Genomic DNA, 27,450 nt, shown 5'->3' on the forward strand with positions numbered 1-27,450 from the left:
GCACAGCACTGACAGTAAAGTGGATGACTGGGTCGAAATAAACCTGACGTGATCTTTCTCTTTGAGCCTCGGCATCTAAACGCCATCCAGATCCCGGCCTGTGACCCAAAGGCAAGATAATGAGAGAATGATGGCTCCCTGAAACCTTAAAAAAAAAAAATCACAGTATTAATATTCTCCACAGTTCTGAGCAGACGGGAAAAGCTGTGGCCTCAACTGTTCTCACTGCAAGCCTAATATCAAGAACCGTAATAATATTCAACCACTGAAGCTGCTTTCTGGATTTGAAACACGTGCCATATAGGGACACAGCAAATAAACTCGTCTCGTCGATCGATCGATTGATTTCAGGCTGACCTCAAGCAAACTTCACTGCAGCTAATGTTCCTCAAGAAAGCAAGGCAGTCACACTCGGTCTTGTGGAGAAAAGAAGGCAGAAACCGAGGCAAAACAGGACCGGCTACCACAAACATCTGCACCAATGAAATGTTCAAAAGGAATGTCTTCAGAAACACTAAGAAAAGTCTCAAAGGGATATCTGCATGTCACAGGAATGTCAGCACAGCACTTATTCAACATGAAGTTTCGCAGGATTCCTGCACGCTTTTGGGCCGTCCGCCTGCACACTCAAAATCAATCGTTTTATAAAATTATAGCTTGAAATGAACTAAAACAAACAACGGAAAAGTATCAGTACAGTGTGAAATACCAGGGTTGAAACACCTCCGGTCACATGATCGTCACTGTTTTGCTCCGTGATTTTAATTTTAGTCTTTTCAATCAAATATATAGTAGAGATTGAAATCTACGTGGGACAATTAATTCAGTCTGATTCTCGTGAGGGAGGGGGAGATGTTAGCTGCGTTAGATGAGCTCCACATAATTTGCCGGGAACATGCCGAAGCGGCCATCGGGTGCGTATCCTCGCCACCAGCCTTCATCGATCATCTCGATGCCAGTGATGATGTCATCTGGGTCAAACGAGATCTCGGTGTCATCAGCTGAGAAGACACACATAAAGCAGATCAGATCACAGATTAGATGAGTAAAGTGACATAAAAAGCCATCTAAAAGGCCAAAGTCTACTTCTGTTTTGACACAAAAGCTTAACAGAATTAAAAAAGAAATCAGGTTGTGCGTTTACAGTAGGTGCATATTATGCTGATGATCGCATTTGTGCTTGGCAGACCGTATCAAAGTCATGTCACTCGGCGGCCATCTTTGAAACGCCTATTCTGGTGTATCCCGACCTTTAAAACTTAAAAGTATTCTTCGTAAAATTACAGTTGGACCACTGATGTCACATGGATTATTTTAACGATGTGTTTGCTACGTTTCTGGACCTTGATCGCAGTAGTGCCCTTGCGGTCTATGTGAGGGTCAGAAAGCTCCCGGATTTCATCAAAAATATCTTAATTTGTGTTCTGAAGATGAATGAAGGTCTTACAGGTTTGGACCGACATGAGGATGAGTAATTAATGACTGAAATTACTTTTTGTGTGAACTATCACTTTAAAGGGTGAAATGAAAATCACCCCACGATTACTCATCCTCAAGTCATCCCAGGTGTATACAACTTTCTTATTTCAAACGAATACAATCAGAGTTATATTAAAAATGTCATGGCTCTTTCAGGCTTTATAATGGCAGTGAACAGGTGTCCATCATAAAAAGTGCTCCACGGGTTAATAAAGGCCTTCAGAAGCAAACTGTTGCATTTGTGTAAGAATAATATCTATATTTAAAACTTTATGAACAGTAATCTCTAGCTTCCGTGTTCACAAGAAAGTGGCGATCCAGTTCTCAACAGCCATTCACTGCCATTATAAATCTTTGAAGAACCAGGACATTTTTGAAAGAAGAAAGTCATATACACCTGGGATGACTTGAGGGTGGTAATTTAAATGTTTGGGTTTAATTCCATTTCAAAATGATCTCAAAGTCCCAGTTTTTAAATACAACTCAAGAAGCCTTTCATTTCCATTTCTGACTAGAAAACTATTTATATTTACTATAAAAAATCTAATGAATCTAATGCATATGCTGAACAGACCAGATTTGCAATGATTAGGTAAGAAAAACCTGCAGTCTTGCAATTAACTCTCAACACACCAAGAACTTGACCTTCTGAGATATTATTTCTGGGGGCAGTTGTAGTCTAATGGTAGAAAGTCAAACTTGTAACCCGAAGTTCATGAGTTCGATTCACAATACCGACAGGAAATGTAGGTGGGGGAGTGAATGAACAGCACTCTCTTCCTCCTTCAATACCCATTACTGATGTAGCAGCAAAAACTGCTGCCCAGTGCTCCAGGTGTGTGTTTACTACTCACTCACTGCTCTCTCTGTGTGTGTGTGTGTGTGTGTGTGTGTGTGTGTGTGGGATACCTTGGCTGCATGTCACTTATACTGATTTTCTTAAAAGCATGACTGAGAATTCAAGCTATGATGATTTTAGTAATAGCAGAATGCAGATGGTAACAGAGAAATTTGTGCGAAAGGAATGTGCATCTCTATGCATATTCAGAATGCATTATTTATCATGTATGCTCAATACACACCAGCTTGGTAGTCATACAGAGCCCTGGCGCAGACACCGCGGTCTCCTGCCGTATCATACATGTTCTCCTCCTCCACCTGACAAACAGTCACAAAACATTCAAGAACCTGCACATTCAAATCAAACACGCCCCACATCCCCCCGAAAGACAGCATGAAATACAAAATAAATGGATGCCTTTAACTTAACCACATCAACTCTGGGGACCCACCGGTGGGTCCAATATTGCATATGCCTAATTCTCAAATCAAAATAACAGCTGAAGTGGTTAAAACTTTAACTTTTGGTTCATATATATTAGTTTGTGCTCCTCTGGCGTATGCTGAAAGACTGACTAAATGAGTTCCTAAAAATGTACACCTTTAAAATGTGCAATCGTTCACTTCTATAAAAGCAGACGAACAATAACAATGACTCAAACTGCAGGACACAGAATACTGTCCAATCAAAAGCTCTCCAGAGATAGTTTTGGCTATAACTGCAGTCATTATTCAGAACTAGTGTCGTACCTGTGTTGGATCCTCATAGATGGCGTCTTGTTCCACTACTGCCTCATATTGAGGCTGCTTTTGTTCTACAGGCATTTCATAAATATCAGTGACCGCTTGTACATCTGTAAAATGAAAGAAAAATAATTTGCTATGGGTTCTGTAATAGCACACATTCCCCACAAGGTGGTGCAGACAATCAGTTTACTGACTGATGATGATGATGATGATGATGATGATGATATGACAGTGAGTGTGTGTGTAGCCCACCTTCATACTCTGGCTCGGGATCTGGCTCTGGTTCCACATAATGACATCTGGGTTGCTCCTCAAAACTGGGCTCTACTCAAAACACACACACACACATGCGTGGAAACACACCGACACACACATGCATGGTAACAAGATTTGTATTCTGACCAACCGCAGTCAGAGTTTGAGAGCTGCATGATCAAATTATATCACGCTATGAGTGATTTTATATCAAAGCAACTGTATAGATCACAATATAGTTATTTCTGATGGAAATTCCACCCAAAAATAGATAATAATTAACAAGAAAAGCAAAGGCTTCACAAATATTTACAAAAGATCTTCCATATTTCATTATTTTACTTTTGATTTGGAACTTGATTGATGAAATGAAAAAGACCAGATTATTAGTAGCATGTAAATCAACCATCAGTGCTTCAAATGATTTAAAAGTAACAATTAAAAAAAAGGATCAAAATAGGAATTTATTAGAAATCTGAGCTTCATTTAAAGCCAAGTGGACTATAGTTTTCTAGATATACAGTGCTGCAGTATAAATTTGATTGTATACAGAGGCATAAATTATTGTTCAAAAGTTTTGTGTTCGTTTGTTTTCCTGAAAGAAATCAACACTTTTACTGATCAAAGATGCATTAAACTGATCAAAAGTGACAGTAAAGACTAAAATAGTTATGATTTTTTTTTCAGATTAATGCTGTTCTTTTAACCTTTCTACATTTACATTTTACATTTAGTTGACGCTTTTATCCAAAGCGACTTACAATTGCTATATAAGTCAGAGGTCGCACGCCTAGGTTTAAGTGTCTTGCTCAGCCAATGTGTCTGGTGTCTCACAGTGGATTCGAACCCGGGTCTCTCACACCAAAGGCATGTGTCTTATCCACTGCACCAACACCACCCTTTCTATTTATCAAAGCATTGATAAATTCCACAAACACTAAGCAGCACAGCTGTTTTCAACTATTATAATAATGCACGTATGTCTTAAGCATCAAATCAGCATATTAGAATGATTTCTGTAGGATCATGTGACACTGAAGACTAATAATTCAGATTTACATAACACAAAAATATATTAAAATAGAAAATAGTTTAAATTTGTATAGAAAACATTTATTTTAAATTGTAATGCACTTTTCGAATTACTGTTTGTATTGTATTTTTGATAAATGCAGTCTTGATCAGCATAAGAGACTTGAGAGAAAAATCTTAATCTAATCCCAAAATTCTAATCCCATCATAACGCTCGAGCTTTATTTTGAGATGATTAATTCATTAGAGACACAGTTCACCAAAAAATCTATTTACTCACTTATTTTCATTCCAATAAATACTCTGTTGTTTCTAAGCTCAATACTGACAATCTGTTCCTCATTTATTGTAGTGCATAAGGATGAACTATTCCTATGATCCTTTTATGGTGTTTTTGAAGCTTGAATTCTTCAGCCCTGCATTAAATTGAAACGAGTGGCCTGGATAGTTTTCAAAAATTCTTCTTTTGCGTTCCACAGATTTTACTTTTATTTTTAGGTGAACTGCTCCTTTAAGAGCACAAAGCAAACACAGTGTTCACTCACACACACAGCAAACAACATCCTGGAAATCCCTTTTATTTGGAGGTGTACAGCAGAATTTGACAGCAAGCATGAGGAACGTGTGAGCGGTTAGATGTTAGATCATGAAAACACTACGCAAAGAAGTAGAGACTGAAAGTGTGTGTGAGCATGGAGATGGACGACACACCCGACCTTTCCAAGTGAGCGATAAGGAAGGAATGATAAGATGCATGTTTGTGTACCTCTGGCTCGTAAAGGTGAGGCCTGACGCACGGGAGAGCGAAATGGCTCTGGGTCACATGACTGCTTGGATAGAAAAGGGCTGTTCAACCGCCCTGAGACACAGAGGACAGAGAACGACAAAGAGAGAAACCCAAGCTGACAGATGGCTGACGGAGTTATCCACAGCAGAACAGACCACAAACATCGTTTTAGACAGAAGAACTTCAGACGAACGGACAGGGTTGAAGTGCCCGGAGAACAATGGGAGAATGGGAAATACCACAAAACACTGAACAATCAGGAGTTAGTTCCTGCATGCATAGAGAAACATTCTAATTCACAGACAAGGCCATTCTTTAAACATGTCTGAACATTCACTACATGAAATGTGACCACATAGCAAAATAGGGAAGCTAAATATAGCATGCAAATAATGTGGCATTTAAATAAAACACTCCCAATAGTGTCAATTGTGCTTGTAGAGATCTCATCAGGACATCAGTATAATACTGCTAGTGTGTACATTTAGGATCAGACTAGATGAGATATAAACCATGCTATTTATAACCACTAAATTATGCTGGCATCAACATTTTCATTTGTACAGAGATTTATACACTGCTGTTTATATACTAATATTCAAAAAGTGTTCGAAAGTTTTGGGTCAGTTCATTTTATTTATTTTAAGAAATCAATGCTTTTATTCAGCAAGAATGCATTCAATTCTATTTAAAGTGACAGTGAAGTATCTATCTATCTATCTATCTATCTATCATCTATCTATCTATCTATCTATCTATCTATCTATCTATCTATCTATGTGTGTGTGTGACCATGGACCACAAAATCAATCATAAGTAGCAAAGGTATATTTCTAGCAATAGCCAAAAAAACATTGTATGGGTCAGAATTGATTTTTCTTTTATGCCAAAAATCATTAGAATATTAAGTAAAGATCATGTTCCATGAAGATATTTTGTACATTTCCTACCATAAATATATAAAAACTTTTTTAATTAGAAATATGCATGGCTAAGGACTTCATTTGGACAACTTTAAAGGTGATTTTCTCTATATTTAGAATTTTTTTTTGCATCCTCAGATTCCAGATTTTCAAATAGTTGTATCTCGGCCAAATATTGTCTGATCCTAACAAACCATACATCACTGGAAAGCTTATTTATTCAGATGATCAAATGATGTATACATCTCAATTTTGAAAATTTACACTTAAAGGGATAGTTCACCCAAATAGCAAAATTAAATTATGTCATTAATGACTCACCCTCATGTTGTTTCAAACCCGTAAGACCTCTGTTTATCTACAGAACACAGTTTAAGATATTTTAGATTTACAGTAATCCGAGAGCTCTCAGTCCCTCCATTGAAGCTGTATGTACGGTATACTTTCCATGTCCAGAAAGGTAAGAAAAACATCATCAAATTAGTCCATGTGACATCAGAGGGTCAGTTAGAATATTTTGAAGCATCGAAAATACATTTTGGTCTAAAAATAGCAAAAACTACGACTTTATTCAGCATTGTCTTCTCTTCCGTGTCTGTTGTGAGAGAGTTCAAAACAAAGCAGTTTGTGATATCCGGTTCGCGAACGAATCATTAGATGTAACCGGATCTTTTTGAACCAGTTCACCAAATCAAACTGAATCATTTTAAATGGTTCGCGTCTCCAATAAGCATTAATCCACAAATGACTTAAACTGTTAACTTTTTTAATGTGGCTGACACTCCCTCTGAGTTAAAACAAACCAATATCCCGGAGTAATTCATTTACTCAAACAGTACACTGACTGAACTGCTGTGAAGAGAGAACTGAAGATGAACACCGAGCCGAGCCAGATAATGAACAATAGACTGACTCGTTCACGAGTCAAGAACCGCTTTCATTGGTTTTCGGATCACCAGTAGTTCTTTTTGACAGTTCGATTCAATAAACCGGTTGAAGAAAACGGTTATCCGGTTCTTTTGCGCTCGACGTAATGGCGTCATTGGCGATGATTGCCCTTGATTCAAGCCTTCGGTTTACCCGCGCTCATAACATTAACACAGAATCAGTTCAGAATCAATCACCAAAAGAATCAGTTCGGTTCAGACGCCCTGTGTGTCGGTCTGCTTCACGCTGAATCACACATGCGCAGTATCATCAGCTCCTAGATTCTTCTTATCTGGCTCGGCTCGGTGTTCATCTTCAGCTCTCTCTTCACAGCAGTTCAGTCAGTGTACTGTTTGAGTAAATGAATTACTCCGGGATATTGGTTTGTTTTAACTCAGAGGGAGTGTCAGCCACATTAAAAAAGTTAACAGCTTAAGTCATTTGTGGATTAATGCGTATTAGAGATGCGAACCGTTTAAAACGATTCAGTTCGATTTGGTGAACTGAATGATTCGTTCGCGAACCAGATATCCAGCTGCTTTGTTTTGAACTCTTTCACAACAGACACGGAAGAGAAGACAATGCTGAATAAAGTCGTCGTTTTTGCTATTTTTGGACCAAAATGTATTTTCGATGCTTCAAAATATTCTAACTGACCCTCTGATGTCACATGGACTACTTTGATGATGTTTTTCTTACCTTTCTGGACATGGACAGTATACCGTTCACACAGCTTCAATGGAGGGACTGAGAGCTCTCGGACTAAATCTAAAATATCTTAAACTGTGTTCTGAAGATAAACGGAGGTCTTACTGGTTTGGAACGACATGAGGGTGAGTTATTAATGACATAATTTTGCTATTTGGGTGAACTATCCCTTTAAGACTGGTTTTGTGGTCCAGGGTCATATATATATTTCTAATAACAACTACTACAAAATAATACAGTATATAATAGTAAACAGTGTAACTATTATAAAAGTAAACATAAAAGAAAAAAAATCTCTCTCTATATATATATATTTAAGTATTTACATTTAAAAACTACATATATTGTTGTTTTTCTGTGTGTGTCTATGTGGGACACAGCGTATGTATGATAACCGGTACCTGGTTTTGGACTGGACTGAGTATTGTCTGTGTTAGCAGGGTTGATGCCCATCTCTCTCTGTTTGAACATTTCTCTGGGATTAACGGAGCGCTGGGAGACGAGAGCCGCGGCTTCCTGTTACAAATATACACACACAGTAGCAATCGCTTCATCAAGTGTCACGACTGATAACCCTGAAGGCAGTACAAGGAGTCTTTCACAATATAAGAGCTAGAGATACAAAGTAAGTGGCTATACTGAAAGAGAGAGCAAAACAAAAAGGCTGAATTTCCACCTTACTGTATGCATGTTTAAAATACTGACAAAAGAGCCTGGTTGATGTTATGAATGTTAATAATGCATCAAGCATGCGTTTTTAGGCTGATACTGTCCACAACATGTTCAACGGTTGCTGTATCTATATGTAACACCTTGCCAAGTACTACTACTACTACTACTACTACTACAGACTCAGTGTTCATAGTATACACTGCCTTGTTGTATGTACTTGTGTTGTAAATCAGCATTCGTGACTGAAACCATTGCATTTATAAACTGGGTTCAAGTCAGAGAGAGAGAGAGAGAGAGAGAGAGAGAGAGAAAAAAAAAAGCACAAGCCTGTTCAAAGCATTGAGGCATAATGATAAAACAGACATTCATTTGAGCCACAGCAGCTTGCCAACTAAAGAAATTTGTGAGAAGGGGAAGAGAAAGAAAGAGTCAGCAGTAGAGGACAAAGCCACACTGTATAAAGAAAACAGTTAGAAGGTTATAAGAAAGTTGAAAGAGTCCTGTTGTCCAAGGCCAAAAGAGACATTTGATGCTTCCTCAAACTCACGTTGGCTTTTTCCACCGACTCTCCGCGTCTAAAGGGTTTCTGTGCTGTCTGCTTCCTCTCCTCCTCCTCCTGATGGACATCAGCAGCACACTTTGATTCTTACACACTTGGTTCTATGACAAAACCTAGTTAGCTGCATATGAAAGTGTCATATTCATTTATGCGGTCTTCTTTTGGCCAAATTCTAGAGCAAAAGTTAAAGCTCAGAGAAACATCCACCCAAGATGGAAATGTCTGCAAAATGACTGAACGTAAATGCTGAATATATAAATATACTTAAAACATTCAATTCAAAAATGGATGGATGCACTTTTTTGGGCTTCAAAATCTTGACCACCATTCACAGCAATTATAAAGGCTTTATTCTAACAGAAGTAAATCACGGGGTACTTTTCATTTTTGTAAGGAATGTAATGTATAGTGTTGCTGCTGATGCTAAATGTTTCAAACTGTTTATTTACAGTACAAGGTGTATACAAGGCAGCTGCTTATACAGTAGTCAACATTTGAAGTGGATCAAAACCTTTCATCAAAGTTGTCCTAAAACCAAAATGCGTTATTGTCTTAGGATGAACTTTTTTGATTCACTTCAGATGTTGGCTACTGTATACACTGTTCACAAGGTTTCTCTCATAAATGAGGGCTGCGTATCAAAACCTGTTGAGATGCTAAGCCACAGAGCATGATATCAAGGTAGATTGGTAATCACAACCATGATCTTGGATTTAATCAGTTGTGGCCCTTGCAGATCGGGCCCTTGAGACCAGTGTGAACTGTATATGTGTGGCAGTGGGCCCTGTGCATATGGCCTGAATACAAAACCACAGATTGTCTTCATTTCACTTATTTGTGTCACAGCATCTCACTGGGCTGTCAAGAGTTTATTTTGGAAATGTGGTTTAAAGATTATCTACGTGCAGATAGAAGTGTACAGTGGGTATAGACAACCACATTATTCTAGAAAAAGGGAAGTATTTGTTGTCACTGTACACACATTAGCGTTGGCCAGTATTTTGGCAACCAATACAGGTTTGCTGTTGTGTTTATGTCAATGTAGATATATTTGAGTGATAAAGAAACATGGAGTAATCTGACAATACAAGTCACGGCGAGTAAGAAACCTATATATTTTCCTTTGTTCTCAGAATTATGATAATCTGCCATTAACATCCCAAAAACAAAAATGTTTTACAACTGATCAAAATGGTCTCTTCCGCTCTAAATGGGTGATTTGTAGCCCAATAAACTCCAAAATGGATGAGATTTTGTTTTAAAGTTTAAAAGTGTTTTCAAAGGGTTCGTAATTCTAAACTCCTCCCTAAATATTTATTTTATTTGACCAGTAATTTTCTTGATATTTTACCAAATTTACATACATGCACACATTTGCAACAAAGAAAAATCTGTGTTTTTGTGCTAGTATGAAGGCTTTAAACATATTGTGGCTTCTCTACAGGAACTATTTCAGAACATGTCCAGAGTAGTGATATGTGGATTTAAATAACCGCACAGGTGTGTGTGTGTGTGTGTGTGTGTGTGTGTGTGTGTGCATCACTAACCCATTGCTGTTTCTGCTGGCCTCGATTTTCTGCGTCCTGCTTCTGCTGGTACTTCCTATAACACAAACACATGAGGTTTAAAATTAACACTCAGCAGGCGCCATCGAGTTGGCAGATGACCTAACATCAAATTGCAACATAGCTTGAATCTAATTTTAAAAATAACAGTTTGACCGTTGGTGATCTCGTTGATAATCCATCCAAAAATGAAAATGTGGTCATTTACTCATGTCATACTGCTGAACACAAAAGAAGATATTTAAAAAATAATGATGGTAACCAAACAGTTTCAGGTCAAAGCAATTCAGTTTTGTCAATGCAATGAAAGTCCATTTTTTGTTTACCGGAAGGAACCAAAACTCTTTCTAAAAAAAAAAAAAGTCTTCAAACAAACAAAGAAAGTCAATACAGGTTTGGAGCAACAGAATTTTCACTTTTGGGTGGACTATACCTTTAAGGACACTCAAATGCACAAGGTGTTTATTTGTTTAAAAGTTACTGACCTTTGTTCATCTATCTGTGACGCCCTCTCTTTTGCTTGCTTTTCCCGTAACTCTGCTTCCTTAACCTCTCTGTCCTTCCTCTCTTTCTCTAGCCGCTGCCTCTCTTCTGCTGCCCTTCTCTTGTCCTCCTGAAGACGCTTCTCCTCATCTTTCTGCAAAAGAGACAAAAGCATTAAGAAAAATAAAGACAGATTTAATCAATCATGACAACTCAATAGTTTAGACATGGTAATGTGTATGACAATGTTAATGTATTTGGCCTTGTTGCACTAGATCTGTAAACGCTGCTACTGCAAAGGAAGTATGGACTTGACAGACATTGCTAATAAATACTCAGACATGCTGCAGTAAGCATGTAAGATATACTGCTGCTGCTGCATGGAAATGCATATATAAATCCAGTAGCAGATCTAGACAGGTGGTGCTGGGGAGGTGGAGGGATTCAGAGGAACTTAAATAGATGCTGTAGGACCAGATTTCAGCAAATACTGAACCAGAGTGTTTAAATGTTGAGCAAGCAATTTCATAGGCTGCAGAATCTGTTAGCAGATTGCATGTAAATTAGCATGTGCAATCCAGAGTTTCATGACTGAACTAGAAATATGATTCATCATTTATCTTCTTGACATTGTATCTGTAAATTAATCTTGAGTTATTCAAAAGCATAAGGAGTCGTCTGCTCTTTAAAGCTCTTGTGGTACTTTGATATCAAACACCAATCGATGTGATGGCGATGATCCGCTTCAAGACGAACAAACCTAATGATTCAATTCATAGAGAACCATTTACTTCACTCCAGAATGAATCAGCCATTTGAACGAATCAAATTAATCAATAAATGACTCGATAACTTAATTGTTAAGACGTTTACCACCACCTACTGGCAGTTTTAGTTTATTATTTAAAGTATCATTTCATTAAAGAAATAATTTCAGGTATAGTTCACCCACCCAAAAATTACAGTTTTGTCTTCATTTACTCACCCTCATTGGGCAAAAGAGTATATGTAATGAATTTTATCATTTTATCATTTATCATTTATTTTAGCATAAAATTTCTTACTGAAGCTACTTTTTGTAATGTCTTTTTGATTCTTTCCACAACATTGACTGTAAATGATCTTTATGGAGTAATTTCTCAACCAAATTTGATGTGCGATTAATTAATCGCCATTATCATGTAATAATTAGAAGTTTTAATCGCTTACCAGCCCCAAGATATACTAACCTTTAACATATTTTAACGGATAGAACTTGCGAGTATATATAATTGACCCTGGACCACAAAACCAGTATTTATGTTGCTGGGGTATATTTGTAGCAATAGCCAAAAAAAAAAAAAACATTGTATGGGTCAAAATTATAGATTTTTCTTTAATGCCAAAAATCATTAGGATATTAAGTAAAGATCATGTTCCATGAAGATATTTTGTAAATTTCCTACTGTAAATATATCAAAACTTAATTTTCAAGATTTCCAAATAGTTGTATCTCAGCCAAATATTGTCTGATCCTAACAAACATACATCAATGGAAAGCTTTTTTATTCAACTTATTATTATTATAAATCTCAATTTTGACAAATTGACAAATTAATATATCAAATATAATTATCCTTAATACTTATTCAGAATCGAAATACATTAACCAGAAAGCTAAACATTGTTGTAGATGATGGGGAATCATGGAGCCAAAAGGTTTGAGAACTGTATCAAAATGCTTATTTTGTATTAGGAAACTACACAACATTTTGCAAGTAGAAACTTTGATGCACGTATGCTGTATTACCTCTGCCTGGGCCCAGAAAGTGTCTTTGTTGGTTCTCTTGATTTCAGACATGGCGTTAGTCTTCTGGTAAACAGATCCCTATATGGAAAAACAATGAGTGGTAAATTATGACTAAGCCCAGATGAGATATTTAGGCTTTGCATTTTCTTTGCTGATTTTAGCAGAAAATTTTGTGGGAAAAAAAAAACCCAGAACAGAAAAAAAAGACCGAAGGAGCGGATATTATGACACTCCTATAGCTAAAAGGCTAAAAGGATAAGCAAATTAGCCAGAATATTTAATAAACACCCATGCAAGGGGGTGGGGGATCTCCCACAGCTTTCTCTGGAGTTCTGCGGGTGCAGATTCCACGTGGGCCTGATTATACCCAAATCAAGACTTAAAAACGACTAACCACAAGCATACCAATATATGAAAATACATTAAAATTGATTGTTGTTAAATTTACTCATTCACAATGTACTATAGATAAATGACTCAATTGCAGTTTGTGGGTACTTTTGGAGCTCAGCAGAGAAATTATTCCAAACCACCATAACAGTTTCCACATTCTGAGCATTCTGGCTCATTCCCTGTGAAACGCCTGACGCAGCACTCTGTAAGTGTGTTGGAGATAAACAAGCAGCACACTGGCACTGACCCTGGCACCACTGTGCCATCATAAACCCTGTCTGATGCCGTCTGCTGCTGACAACAAACTAAACATACCAGAGTTTACCAGTTTTTACCAGCTTTCTTATTTTTCAGAACTAATGTAAAAGCCAAACTAGATGCAGAAAACATGAATGCATGGTACCATACACATCTCATGAACTCACAATAATGTTAGTAATAGTGATTAGTGGGAAGTATTTTGCACCAAAAAACTGTTTTAATAAATGTACTGTTACATGACTATTTCCTCTCTAACCCTTGGTACTAAACATGCTGTTTTTGCTACTGTACCTTTAAGATTTCTTTATGTAAATAACCTCTGTCATTATTATCTAACCACTGTGTGAGAATAGGGCACATGAAGGGAATACCTTTTGCATTCAAAGAGCAATTAAAGTCCTGTTGTCCAAGATGAATGCACATTACAGATTGAAAGTTTGGATTTAACTAGATTTGAGTATTTTAAAATGTTCTTATGCTTACCAAAATTCTCTTATGCTTAAAACTAATTTGACCCCCCCCAAAAAATATATTATACAGGTGGCATGGAAAAGGCCTTTATTTTTTGTAACTTAATTTAAAAAAAGCAAACTTTCTTATATTCTATATTCATTGCACACACAAACTGAAATATTTCAAGAGTTTTTGCTTTTAAATCTGATGATTGCGACTTACAGCTTCGGAAAATTTAAAACTTATTATCTCAAAAAATTAGAATATTCCATTTTGAGCTTGATTCAAGTATAAATACTGGGTACCTCTTGGGCTAGTTCAGAACATGCAACCACAATTATGGGAAAGACTACTGACTTGATGGTTGTCAAGAAGACAATCATCAACACCGTCCACAAGGAGGTTAAGCTACAGAAGGTCATTGTTGAAAGGGCTGGCAGTATCAAAATATATTCATAGAAAACTGACTGGAAGGAAAAAGTGTGGTAGGAAAAGGTGCACAAGCACCAGGGATGACCACAGCCTTGGGAAGATTGTCAGGAAAAGCCAATTTTAAGAACTTGGGAGAGCTTCACAAGGAGTGGACTGAAGCCGGAGTCAAGAGCATCAAGCGTCACCACACTCAGACATCTTCAGGAAAAGGGCTACAGCTTTCGCATTCCTAGAACCAAGCCACTCCTGAACCAGAAAACAACGTCAGAAGCATTTCACCTGGCGTAAGGAGATAAAGAACTGGACTGTTGCTCAGTGGTACACAGCCCTCTTTTCAGATGATAGTACATTTAGCATTTCATTTGGAAATCAAGGTCTGGAGTCTGGAATGGCACAGAATCCAAAGTCCAGTGTGAAGCTTCTGAAGTCAGAGATGATTCGGGGGGCCGTGACGACTGCTGGTGTTGCTCCATTGTGTTTTATTAAGTTCAATGGTCAATGCAGCCATCTACCAGGAGATTTTGGAGCACTTTATGCTTCCCTCTGCTGACAAGCTTTATGGAGATGCTGATTTCCTTTTCCAGCAGGACTTTAGCAACTGCCCACAGTGCCAAAACCACTTCCAAGTGGTTGGCTGACCATGATATTGTGCTTGATTGGCCAGCCAACTCACCTGACCTGAACCTCTCAGAGAATCTATGGGGTATTGTGAAGAAGAAGATAAGTAACATCTGAAAAACAATACAGAGGAGCTGAAGGCCGCTATCAAAGCAACCTGTGCTTCAATGACGCCTCAGCAGTGCTACAGGCTTATCGCCTCCATGCCACGCCGCATTGAAGCAGTAACTTATACAAAAGGAGCCCCAACCAAGTATTGAGTGCATAATTAAATCTGCTTTGGAGATCTTGAACATTTCTGTTTTGTAAATCTTTTTTTGATTGATCTTTGAGAAAATATTACAAATTTTTGAGATAATGAATTATGTATTTTACTAAGCTGTAAGTCATAACCATCAGTCCAACGACCAATGGTCGTTCATTATTTGTTCATGATAGTTTACAGTGCATTAACTAATGTTAACCCGCACAACTTGTGATTTTAATAATGCATTAGTAAATGCTGAAATTAACATTAACTAAGATTACTAAATGCTGCAGAAATATTGTTCATTCTTAGTTCATGTTAACTAATGAACCTTATTGTAAAGTGTTACCAATGTACTTATCACTTTTGAATGCAGCAAGGATGCATTAATTTAGTCAGCAAGGATGCATTAATTTAATGCATCCTTGCTGACTAAAAATCAAAACAAAACAAAAAAATTAAGAACCCCAAACGTTTAAAAGGTAATGTATGTATGTATGTTCAAGGACTAGAACTAAAAAACTGCACTGGATACTACTCTGTTGCATTATGGACAAGGTATGTATGTGTGTGTGAACTGACCACAGGCCCCTGCGGCCCGCTGTCTCTGAAGCGATTGGACTCTTTGTGAAAGCTGTAGTTGGCTCCTGAGGCTTTGGCCACTTTCTGCATGATGGCTTCAGGCTCCACGTCTTCCTCCGCCCGTGCGTTTATGGTCACGTGAGCTCCCTGCAGAAACAGTGCTGTCAGGTTTTTAGTCCCACACATATTCACATTCAATTTAAACATGCGAACGAAACCATCAGACGGAAGCGTCAAGATTCACAGATTTCAAGTGAAACATGCCCACGCACACAATTTATTTATTAGCAACCTTTTGCTGTGTGTAAGCTTTTACTGAAAACAGCTAGCTAAGAAGGACTACAAAACAAGCAAACATCTTCTAATGAGTACAGGACGTCTCCACCCAGTTCCCTGTTTACACCAATGTGTCTGATGCAAGCAAGTGATTGGCTCAAATAAACAGAAATCTTGACGCAAACATCTCTTGACACTTATCATCTCTCAATCAACAACTTCAAGCACTTTTATGCCCAAGGGGTTGATTTTTATCTAAGGAATAAGGAAAAAATTCAACTTATTTAATTTCTAAATGCATTGTACGTGTTCAACTTTTTTTGACCTTATAATGATAATAATAATAATAATAATAATAATAATAATAATATATTATTTATATAATGTATTGTATTTAACAAACTGTCGGAACTGGATCTTTTTGTGAAAAAAACAGACTTCTCTCTAGTGGTCGTCTAGTGGTCTTCTCCAAATGCACGAAAAATGTCATACATATATACATACATACATATATACATACATATATATATATATATATATATATATAAAAAGGGTAAACAAAATAAAATAAACTCAATAAAAAGCAGGTTTGGCTGATATACCTAGGACTTGATATCTCGATATAACTTTTAATATTTCTGTTTTTGCTCTAGAAAAAGGTTTTCAGACCCTCCCACCTCTGTAATAAACATGGAGATGTTAGTCCTGTCTGAATTGGTACATGAAAGTCGCAGATGTCAGGTGGTAAGAATCGAAACTCTAACATAGTTTAGAAAACTAGTCCCGTCCGAATAGGGCTTAAGAAAAACATCTACAATTCTATGATTTAGCCACTAGATCCCTATACAGCTCTATATAAAAAAGGTCTATAAATTCTCTAATTGTTTTTAAACATAAATACTTCTTTTTATTAAGTTGTGGGTTTGGACCAGGGGTAGGCATGTTCGGTCCTAGAGAGCCGCAGTCCTGCACAGTTCAGCTCCAACCCTGAAAAAAAAACCTCACCTACCTGTACCTTAGTAATCCTGAATGGATTGATGAGCTTGTTCAGGTGTGTTTGATTAGGGTTGAAGCTGAACTCTGCAGGTCTGCGGCTCTCTAGGACCGAACTTGCCTACCCCTGGTTTAGACATTCTCAAAGACAACTTTTTGTAAAGGTTACTTTTTCTTTTTTTTTTTTGGTTTGAAATATTGATTTGAAGTGTCCGTTTTTGAATTATTATTACTACAGTCAAACCTGAACACAGAGAAAGAATTTAGTAACAAAAAAACAAAAATTCTATAAAAATGTAACAAAAATGAACAGGAATGATTTATCAGAGCTTCTGTGTATGCTCTGATTTCAACCTCTTATTTCAGTTTTCTGACTCGCTTTGGCCATATGGTTATAGCCATACCAATAAATTTGAGTGTGTTTAATGGTGTATGTGTGTGTAAGTGGATGTGTCTGTTTTACACTCTTGATGTTTTAGAGTGTAACACCTTCCTTGGTGTGCAGTTTTTACTGCATTAGTTGAATTACTGCTTTTATTTGACATACTTGCTATGTTACAGTCACATCAGTTCACAGGTGTGTGTGTACGCTTGTGTGTGTGTGAGTGAATGTGTTGGTTTTGCACTCTTGATGTTTTAGAGTTTCATACCATCATTGATGTATGATGTATCTGCATTGTGGCAGATTTGTAGATTGTACACACAAAAGAATCTCTGAATTTTTGTGTTTTTGTTGATTTACAATTCATTTCCTATGGTTGGTCATTTTTGACTGAAGACCACAAGTGTGATTTTTTTTTACGGCCACTTAGCCTGCTCGAATCATGGCCTACATTTTTTTTGTGTTCCCATTCTTAATGCCATAAAGGTCACCAAGTTTCGTACCTTTTGACAAAGCTGTGATATTTTACAAATTCAAAACAAAGTGAGCGAAGAGCACCACAGGGTTAAGAGACGCTATGTGGTCTGACTTTTTGGGGAGTAATTCTTCCTCCACACCCATGTCGACATTTTGCAAAGAGTTGTGGTTTGTACTACTCGAGAGACATAAAGGTGGATGGTGTGAAACCAGCGATTGGTGTGGTCTTTGGCACATTGATCTTATTTTTCAACAATATTTGATATTGGTCAGGGCCGACAGCCTTGAGGTTAGTGCACGGACGTATAACCTAACTGTGCTTGACTCAAGTTTGATTCCCATCTAGGGATGGGTATCGTTAGTTTTAACGGTATTACTACTCTTACCGATACTTACTACTTTGTGTTAGGCAGTCGAAAACTTTGCATTTCTCTGTCTGCACATAATGCACTTTTGAAAGATGCAAACATGCAAAAATTTTGTTGAACTTATGTCAACCAGTGTTGTCTGCATCAACTCTAGTGAAGTATAACCAAACTTTGGAACGTTTTGCTGTCTCTGCCATCGTCACTCTTTGTATTAAGCGGGAGTTTTCGTACTGTAAGGGGCCGGTCACATATCGCGTCTAAAAACGCGTGGAAAACGCTAGGCACGCCGCTTTCAGATTTTTTTCCCCCAAAGCCATCGGGCACTTGCGCTCCTGAGGAGTCTGCCGTTGCTAAGCAACCATGACCTGCTTTCTCCATGAAGACGCTGAAATTTCAGCAATGGATAAATGGATTTGCAGCACATAAAAACTGCTTGCAGTAGCTCTGCTACTAAATGAATTAAAAAATCCACATACAGCTATCAGCTGTTCCTTCATCTTGGCTGAGCTTTCAATGTTGTTACGGAAAAGGTGAGGAAGCTACATGACCTGCGGAGCGCTTGCGTCATTATGAAAAGTTAAGATGTTTTTAACTTGATGCGGTGCGGACGTGCCTGGAAAAAACAAGCTCATCGCACCGCGTGAGCGGCGCGACTGCGTCGCTTCCATTATGAGCGTGCATACCGCGCGCCTACATTTGAAATAACGAACTTGAGCGCGCAAAAGACGCGATATGTGAACGGCCCCTGCGTGTGCGTGCGCCGCGCTCGTTCTTGTTGTGTGACTGAGAGACAGCCTCCGTGGCGCGCATGAGAGATCTCACAGATCTCACAGACAAACGTCTTAATATCACAAATTAGAAATGTTTGGTAAGATAAAATGTGCACGATAACATAATTAAGCAAATTTCTTCGCCATGGTCACGCTTTATTATTAAGCGGGAGTTTTCATACTGTTATGTCTGTGCGTGCGCCGCGCTCGTTGTGGTGTGTGTGACTGACAGACAGCCTCCGCGGCGCGCATGAGAGATCTCGCAGATCTCACAGACAAACGTCTTAATATGATCGCACATTAGAAATGTTTGGTGAGATAAAATGTGCACGATAACATTATTAAGCAAAAATACATAGTACATTAATTTTTTTTCCCTCCAATACCGAAAGCAGAACCGATAGCATCAGATCTTACTGATACTACGGTCTTTCATAATTTAGCCCCGGGGCCATTTTAATACCGGGTTTCGATACCCATCCCTATTCCCATCTCGAGGGCCTTTGCTGATCCCACTCCTCTCTCTCTCCGCCAAATACTTTCCTGACATTTCTCTACTCTCCTATCCAATAAAGAATAAAAGTTATATAAAAATATAACTTAAAATATTAAATATTAATGATATTCTATAATTTTTTTTTAGATTATCATGATATGTATAATGTATGCATCGCCCAGCTCCTAATAAATAGGAAGTTAATATTAGGTGCTAATATTAATTTATAAAAGTTCCAACCGAAGCCACAGCAGAGAAAGTTTTAAACAAATAGGTAAGGGGAGTTATTCAATGACTCATTTGTGAATAGTTAATCACCTCATTTCTGAATAATCGGCTGTTTGTTTCATATTTTAAAAAAATGTATGCACGTTTTTTCCATATTTTATATTTCTAAATTAATTTCATTTAAAAAATAAATCTCATGACATTAAGGAAAATGTAATCGCAGTCTGTCTCTAGTGCAAAGATGGATTTTGTTGATACTGATTTTATTTAATTGATAACAGCCCTATAGTGTATTATTCAGATTGATTCACTTTAAGAATTTAACATGAAAGATGCATACGTTTAATTCAAGTTTAAAATGCCATTACAAAAGGTAAAAGGCTCCTAGAAATCTATTTAAGTAGGTTAATGGGAAAGTTTATTTCTGCTGTAAATTTGGACAGCCATTAATCTTTTTTAGACACAGTGGGAGCTGCAGATATTGTCACACTCTGCACAACTACCAACAAAGCCAACCCAAATGTGTCTGGATACAGCCCATGACGTCCTATCTTGTTGTGGGTGTCTAGCTGCGCTGTGAGTCACAGACCCTTAACTCAAATCACACAACTGAACACACTGCTCACAATACTCACACACTTAACAAAATAGTCCATTTACCTTAAGGAAGTTGGCCATAGAGCTCACATGGTTTGCACACTGGCCTTTTCTGGTATCTTTAACACCTTCACCGGTCTGAAAAAAGAAATGACAATTCCTGTCAACTTGAACAAAAAATGGCTGCAAACATGCATGTTAAGGGTGGCTAATGACCAAAATATTATTTATATTTAACACTATGGTAATGGAATTTATCATAATATAGTGATAAACTGTTATATACACATAACAGTAAAAAAGATAATGGTGTGAGTAAATAAAATGTCATCATGCTGTTTAGTCTATTTGGTGAATAGGAGCTTCATAAATCCATTTGGCAGAAGCACTTTTTACTAGGACAACAGGGTCAGTAAAATCTAAGGGTACCTCTGTAGTTCTATACAGTCAAGAAACAAAATCAATCTGATGAGTTACAGAAGGAAGGGAAACCCACCCAGTTGATGAGGACGTATTTGGGAAGGCCAGAGTTGGGGTCTTCAACACGGCAGAAAGCGTACATCACCTTACCAGTGTTCAGCTCCTCCACCAACTCCTCAAGACCACCGTCTGAAAACACACACACATAATGCACACTCACAGAAAACTACAATCACTGATGAACTCAAGTTTTGATGCTAAATCTTTCAGATAATTTAAAGAAATATGTAAAAAAAAAAAATTTAATCTGACTCAAATTTAACTGGGCAAGCCAGATATTTATTGATCTAGGAGTTAGATTTGTCTCAAAATACTTGTAAAAGATACATTTAGCCTCTGTCCCATATCTCTCAAACACTTTTTAAATTTGTTGTTATACATGAATATGCACACCTAGTGATCAACCGTTCCATTTTTTCATTTGAAAGTAAAAGTTTATGCAAGTAAAAGAAATATACATATTTTCTGAAAACATTCATAATAATTATGTTGTTGGACGTCCAAATAGATTTATAGTTGATACTGCTAATTCTTGGATTGTATGCTCCTATCTATAATATTATAATATATTACGTCAAGAATACTGGATAAATATTTTCTTGCATTGTTTTTTTTTTTAATAAAACTTTAAATTCCTTAAGAATTTCAGATGAATTTTGTTAGGTAAATTAATTAATAACACTGTAATAATAGAATAGTACCATTCCAAATTTTGACATTTTTGTAGATGATCCAAAACAATATGGTTCTAATGAACACACACACACACACACACACGAATAATATATATGACCCTGGACCACAAAACCAGTTTTACGTGTCAATTATTTACATTTATTTATAATTATTCTTAATTATTTATACATCATCTGAAAGCTGAATAAAAGCTTTCCATTGATGTATGGTTTGTTAGGATCTGATCTGATATTTGGTTGAGATACAACTATTTGGAGATCTGGAATCTAAGAGGGCAAAAAATATATAAATACTGAGAAAGTCGCCTTTAAAGTTGTCCGAATGTATTCTTAGCAATGCACATTACTAAACAAAAATTAAGTTTTGATATATTTATGGTAGGAACAAAATATCTCCATGGAACATGATCTATACTTAATGTCCTAATGATGTTTTTGGAATAAAAGAAAAATGTATCATTTTGACACATACAATGTTTTTTTGGCCATTGCTAAAAATATACCCCAGCAACTTAAGACTGGTTTTGTGCTCCAGGGTCACATACATATACATATATATACACACAGTCATGCCCAAAAATATGGACACCCTTGGTAAATATGATCAAAGAAGGCTGTGAAAATTAATCTGCATTGTTAATCCTTTTGATCTTTTATTTAAAAAATTCACAAAAATGTATCCTTTCATTGGATGATAGGAATTTAAAATGGGGGAGAAATATCATTATGAAATAAATGTTTTTCTCTAATACACATTGGCCACAATTAAGGACACCCCTAGAAATTCTTAAAAAGTAAAAAGTATATTCCTATTCATATTCACAATTTTGACTACTCCAGCATGATTATAAACATGAAATTATTCAGCTATTGCTTCCTGTTTCACAGAAATATAAAGAGGAGGGAAAACAAAGCCCAAATGCCATTAATCATCCATCACAATGAGAAACACCAAAGAATATATTTCTGATGTGCAGCAAAAGATAATTGAGCTTCACAAATGAGTGAAGTGGCTTTAAGACAAGAGCTAGAGCAGTGAAAATTCAGATTTCCAACACAGGGCAATAATTAACTATTTCCAATCAACAGAAAATGTTACGAATCTGCCTGGAAGAGGACGTGCGTCTATATCGTCCAAATGTGCGGTGAGAAGGAGAGTTTGAGTGGCTAAAGACTCTCCAATGATATTCAGTTATCAGACACGAATGGAACTTCAAATGGGACTGGCTTCTATGGTCAGATGAAACTAAAAAAGATATTTTTAGCAGCAAATACTCAAGATGAGTTTGGTGAACACAGAGATAAAAAGTACCCCTTGTGTACAATGTAATATACTGCTGTATTTTTGATGTTGTGGGCCTATATTTCTGCTGGAGGTCCTGGACACCTTGTTTAGATACATGGCATCTTTGATTATATCATCAAATACTGACAGATAAAATAAAATCAGTAAGTGACTTTGTCCAACCGTACAATAACCAAAACACAAACCTCAAAAACAACACAAAACTGGGTCACTGAGCTCAAACCCAAGCTTCTGAACCCTACAGAAAATGAGAGGAGTGAACTGAAGAGGAGAAGCTGGGAATCTAAAGGGTCTGGAGTGATTCAGGATGAAGGAATGGTCTCTGATCTCTTGTCAGGTGTTCTCTAACCTCATCAGGCATTATAGGAGAAAACTCAGAGCTGTTATTATGCCAAATGGAGGTTCAAAAAAATAATTCAATAAAAGGGTGTCCTTAATTGTGGCCATTGTGTATTAGAGAAAAACATTTATTTCATTATGATATCCCCCCCCATTTTCAATTCTTATTATCCAATGAAAGGATACATTTTTGTCAATTTTTTTTAAATAAAAGATAAAAAGGATTAACAATGCAGATTAATTTTCACAGCCTTCTTTGATCATATTTACCAAGGGTGTCCATATTTTTGGGCATGACTGTATACACACACACATATATATATATATACACATTAAAAGCTTATGTTCCACTTGGTCCAAACAGACTCAGGAATTCAAACATCATACGCAGATTCTGCATGCATTATGTGCTGAAACCAGTTAAAACCAGTGCCTTTTAATTAGGCCAGGGTTCTTTAAATATTAACAGAAAATACTCACTGTACCTCAAAAACATCTTTAATGTCAAAGGGTTTACATGAAAAGTCTGGGAATCCCAATTTATTATTTTTTATTATTCATTGGAGTGTTTTATAATTTCACTGTTGCAGTATAAACACAGTGACTTTAGCACATAACATTCTTTCCCCAAGGCTAAAATCAACGTTTATTCTCAGTTTCCTTCACACATGTAGGAAGAACTTTTGAATGACTCTTGGCCTGTCCTCGACAGTCTGCCGGTTCAGTGGACCGCTCATGTAATTACTACAAAGAACACACTGTACTGCAAAACAATCACCGCAGGCTGAATATGGACATACTCTGACACGGTTTGCTTAAAACACTTTCTTACACACCACATGATACTAATGTAAAGAACTGTAATTCACTAAATGAATCTCCACATGATCAGGAAAGCCCACCTCCTTTCTCTGCCAGCCGGATGTCATTGGTGTTCCCCTCATAGGTGAAGAGAGCCCTGCAGAGACATCGAGAGCATTACAGAAGCGTTGCACAGCCAGGTCACTGATGATTGAGGGCAACACGGCTCAAATTAAAGTCCACATGAAATGCCATTCACAAGCAATTTTACTTCCAGAATCTGATGCATTTTCAAGTAAACCAGCATTTTCAATTTAAAGAAGAATAGAGAAAAAGGGCCAAATGTTGACCAGGGTTACCAACTAGAAAATCTAATCCGAAAAAAATGTTACTCAAAATAAAATAAGGTACCTTTTTATTTTTTTTTAAATATATGCTTTTATTTGCTCTAAAACAACTAAAATGCCTAACCCTAACCCTAAAAATAAATACAACTATATTACTAAAAACAAACTAATAAAAATGATAAAAGGAAAATATAAAGATAAAAACTCATTCAAAATATCTATATAATAGAATATCTATGATACTAAAATACACAGTTGTTGACTGACATCAGCAGAATGCAAACTGAAAAAAAAAAAAACCTAATATGAAGTAGATACTGAAGTGGCACTCTGTGTGTGAACTCAGTTCTGATTCTCTCTAAATAAAGACACTAGTAAAGCAAGGAAGCCGTGTCAGCTTCCTCTTTGAAACACAGAGCCCAAGTCAACATTAGTCAGAAATAGGAAGTGCTTTAAAGAGGAATGAGAACTGCAGCAACCTTATTTCTAGAAGAGCTCACAGGTCAGATCATCTGTGACATTCACACTCTGTTGTGCTTTGATATGGCAATGATGAAAGTCACAATTGTTCAGACAAAACTGCTTCTTTAATAGGAGATGTTGGATCGAGCCTGTTCCTTCTGGAGATTTAAGATGACTCATCAAATCAAAAATGTTGATTTTGTGACATTTCATCTGTCAAAATACCCTCTTTAACAGCAATCATGCAGATGCAATTTTTCTCAGTAAAGTCCTTTTGCCCTCCATAAACTCCTCCGTCTGTGCACAAACCATTCTCAAGTAGTGCCTTTTTTTAATACCAATTTTAATAATCCAACACTCAGTCAACAGTGAAAATGCTTTTAATTTTGTATTAGATAGAGTTAGATTTGATGTTTATCTAGCATGCTTTTAAAATGTACCAAAGGAACAATCGAAACAAAGATTTCTAAATCGTTTTACATAACTTTTCTTTCATTTAATTAATTGTTTTAGTAAAAAGTCCTGTTTATTTATGGAATTATATGGGTTAAAATGTAGTTTAAAATCCCAACTCTAGATAAATTAATACAATTTAATGACAGTAAAATAGATATACACAGTACTTACTCAATTCTCTTAAAAAAAATAAATAAATAATAATAATATGTTTTTGAAACGAAGCAACACTTCTTTTTACTGGCACATCAACACAATATAATGTGGTCCATGTTTAAGAAACTAATAAATAAAAAAATACATTTAAAAAATGCTTTATTTTATATATATATATATATATATATATATATATATATATATATACATACACACACACACACACACAAAATAACAGCATTAATCTAATGTGACAAAAAGTGGCAGATAAATGAGAAAAAACATCAGTACAACTACAGAGATTTTTTCATGTTTTTGCTTGAAGTATCTTAAGCTTACCGATGCTGCAAAACACAGTAAGATAGTAATATTGTGAAATATTACAATTTAAAAAAACAGTTTATTTTAGTATATTTTCTCAAATGCAATTTTCAGCATCATTCCTCCAGTATGCCATCATTCTAATACCAGGAAACATTTCTTCTTATCATGACTTATTATTTTGTCAAAATTACTAAAATGTTAAATTATAAAAGACTTTACTGTTACTTTTGTGTCTGTATTTGTGTGCCTTTTCTCAAATGATATCAAATCTCTGGGTAGGGTGATGAGTGTAATTAATGTAGGTCATGTATAATCACTCTTCATTTCTGAAGCGTTCATGATCCAAACTCATTTCCACTTCTTGAAACCGGAGCTCACTTACACGTCAAGGTGCAAAGCTACAGGACTTTGGTCTGGTGTCAACCTGTCAAACATTAATATCATTTCCGTATGACGAGAAACCACTTGTACAAGACTCTGTCTGTTCTCTATACAGCTGGCATTAACCCTCATACATGTGAGGTAACATTCAGACTACAAAGAGCAATTATTTTTGACTTCAACACAATAGGGTTGCATGTAAATTGAGTCTCAGACAGTTGGCAGGGTCTGTCTGTCAACACAGCAACCATATACGGACAAAAACTACAGGAAAATAAGGAGGTAGGAGTGGTTCAACATGAGTGCACTTCTCAATCCCCATCTTCTCCAGAAGTTAGGATGCTTATGAACTGATCTCAGACGTGCAAACATGCAAAGCCACAGAGGTCAAAGCATCTGCATCATTCATTTAATATAAACTTTCATCGCTGGCAAGTGAGCAACAGTGTATTACTGGGAGGAAATCATTTCTGGAGGAGTCAGTGTTTTTGTGCATGAGCTGTGAATGGATGAGGGCACGCGGATAAAGTGCTGTGAGCTCACTAACATCATAAATAAGATTCAAATGAGGGCTTACGTGGTGATAAACACAAGCAGGGCGTTTAAAATGCCAAAGGAGCAGCTAACATGCTAAACCTGAGGATGTGAGTGAGTGTAACAGAGACACTAGCCTTGAGTCACTACTTACCAATTAGTCTGCGACTTCTCATCCACCACCTCCTTGTAGGCCGCGGTCAGAGCTGGGCCGTTTTTGCTCAGGTTCACAGACATGATGAGGAAACCTGTGGGGTTTTGACCGTCCGACGCCGGGGACAGACGCTGCAGTGGACTCCGGGGGTAGATGGGGATCTCTCGCAGACAGGAAGCGCGCAGAGACACATCACGTAGCTCTCACTCCTCCCTGGAGCGACCTTACGAACCCTACTACGATGACGGCGGAGCTCATGAATATTAATTACGCAAGCGAGGTTCGCCCAGTAAAGCCCTCCTGATTCGCTGCAGAGCTGACGCTATGGGTGGGCGGATGTCAGCTAGCGAATGATGACTCTGCTGCCTTGAATATTAATGAGGTTACGCGACTTCTGAAGGTTGTCAAGACAACTGTCTGGCTGAGCCTTCGTCGTAGTAGAACAGTGTAAATTAAGCGGCAGCGACATCTGCTGGACAGTGCGAGAGGCGCAGATGGACGTGATTACTAACTAACACATTTCTAAATGAGACTGAGTGTTAGTAGTAGCGTTCCTAAACAGTAAAATTACAATTTAAACGACTTTACACTTCAAGTAATAAAAGGTTTTGACAAAAACACATTGTTTTATAAAAATATCAAGATCAGAAATAGAAATATACATATAATTCAAAAA

General features: G+C 37.0%; 1 protein-coding gene across 7 annotated transcripts; it reads right to left on the minus strand.

The window, feature by feature from the left end:
• Positions 1–653: 653 nt before the first annotated feature.
• dbnlb (drebrin-like b) lies at positions 654–27,018 on the minus strand. 7 transcript variants are annotated; one of them, XM_059503176.1, is made up of 15 exons: positions 26,775–27,016; positions 24,062–24,117; positions 20,836–20,948; positions 20,403–20,477; positions 15,753–15,899; positions 12,767–12,844; positions 10,980–11,131; positions 10,477–10,531; positions 8,918–8,986; positions 8,100–8,214; positions 5,120–5,212; positions 3,319–3,390; positions 3,070–3,173; positions 2,562–2,637; positions 654–1,001 (listed from the first exon to the last, which is right to left on the minus strand). In XM_059503176.1, exons 1-15 carry the CDS (start codon positions 26,855–26,857, stop codon positions 865–867), a joined length of 1,425 nt encoding a protein of 474 aa, XP_059359159.1. In that variant the 5' UTR covers positions 26,858–27,016; the 3' UTR covers positions 654–864. The 7 variants fall into 7 exon arrangements, with proteins under 7 accessions (XP_059359159.1, XP_059359160.1, XP_059359162.1 ...); XM_059503177.1 differs by lacking the exon at positions 8,918–8,986 and having other exon boundaries at positions 26,775–27,018; XM_059503179.1 differs by lacking the exon at positions 5,120–5,212.
• Positions 27,019–27,450: the final 432 nt, after the last annotated feature.

The sequence above is a fragment of the Carassius carassius genome, chromosome 21, assembly GCF_963082965.1.
Source record: "Carassius carassius chromosome 21, fCarCar2.1, whole genome shotgun sequence".
Taxonomy (NCBI): Eukaryota; Metazoa; Chordata; class Actinopteri; order Cypriniformes; family Cyprinidae; genus Carassius; species Carassius carassius.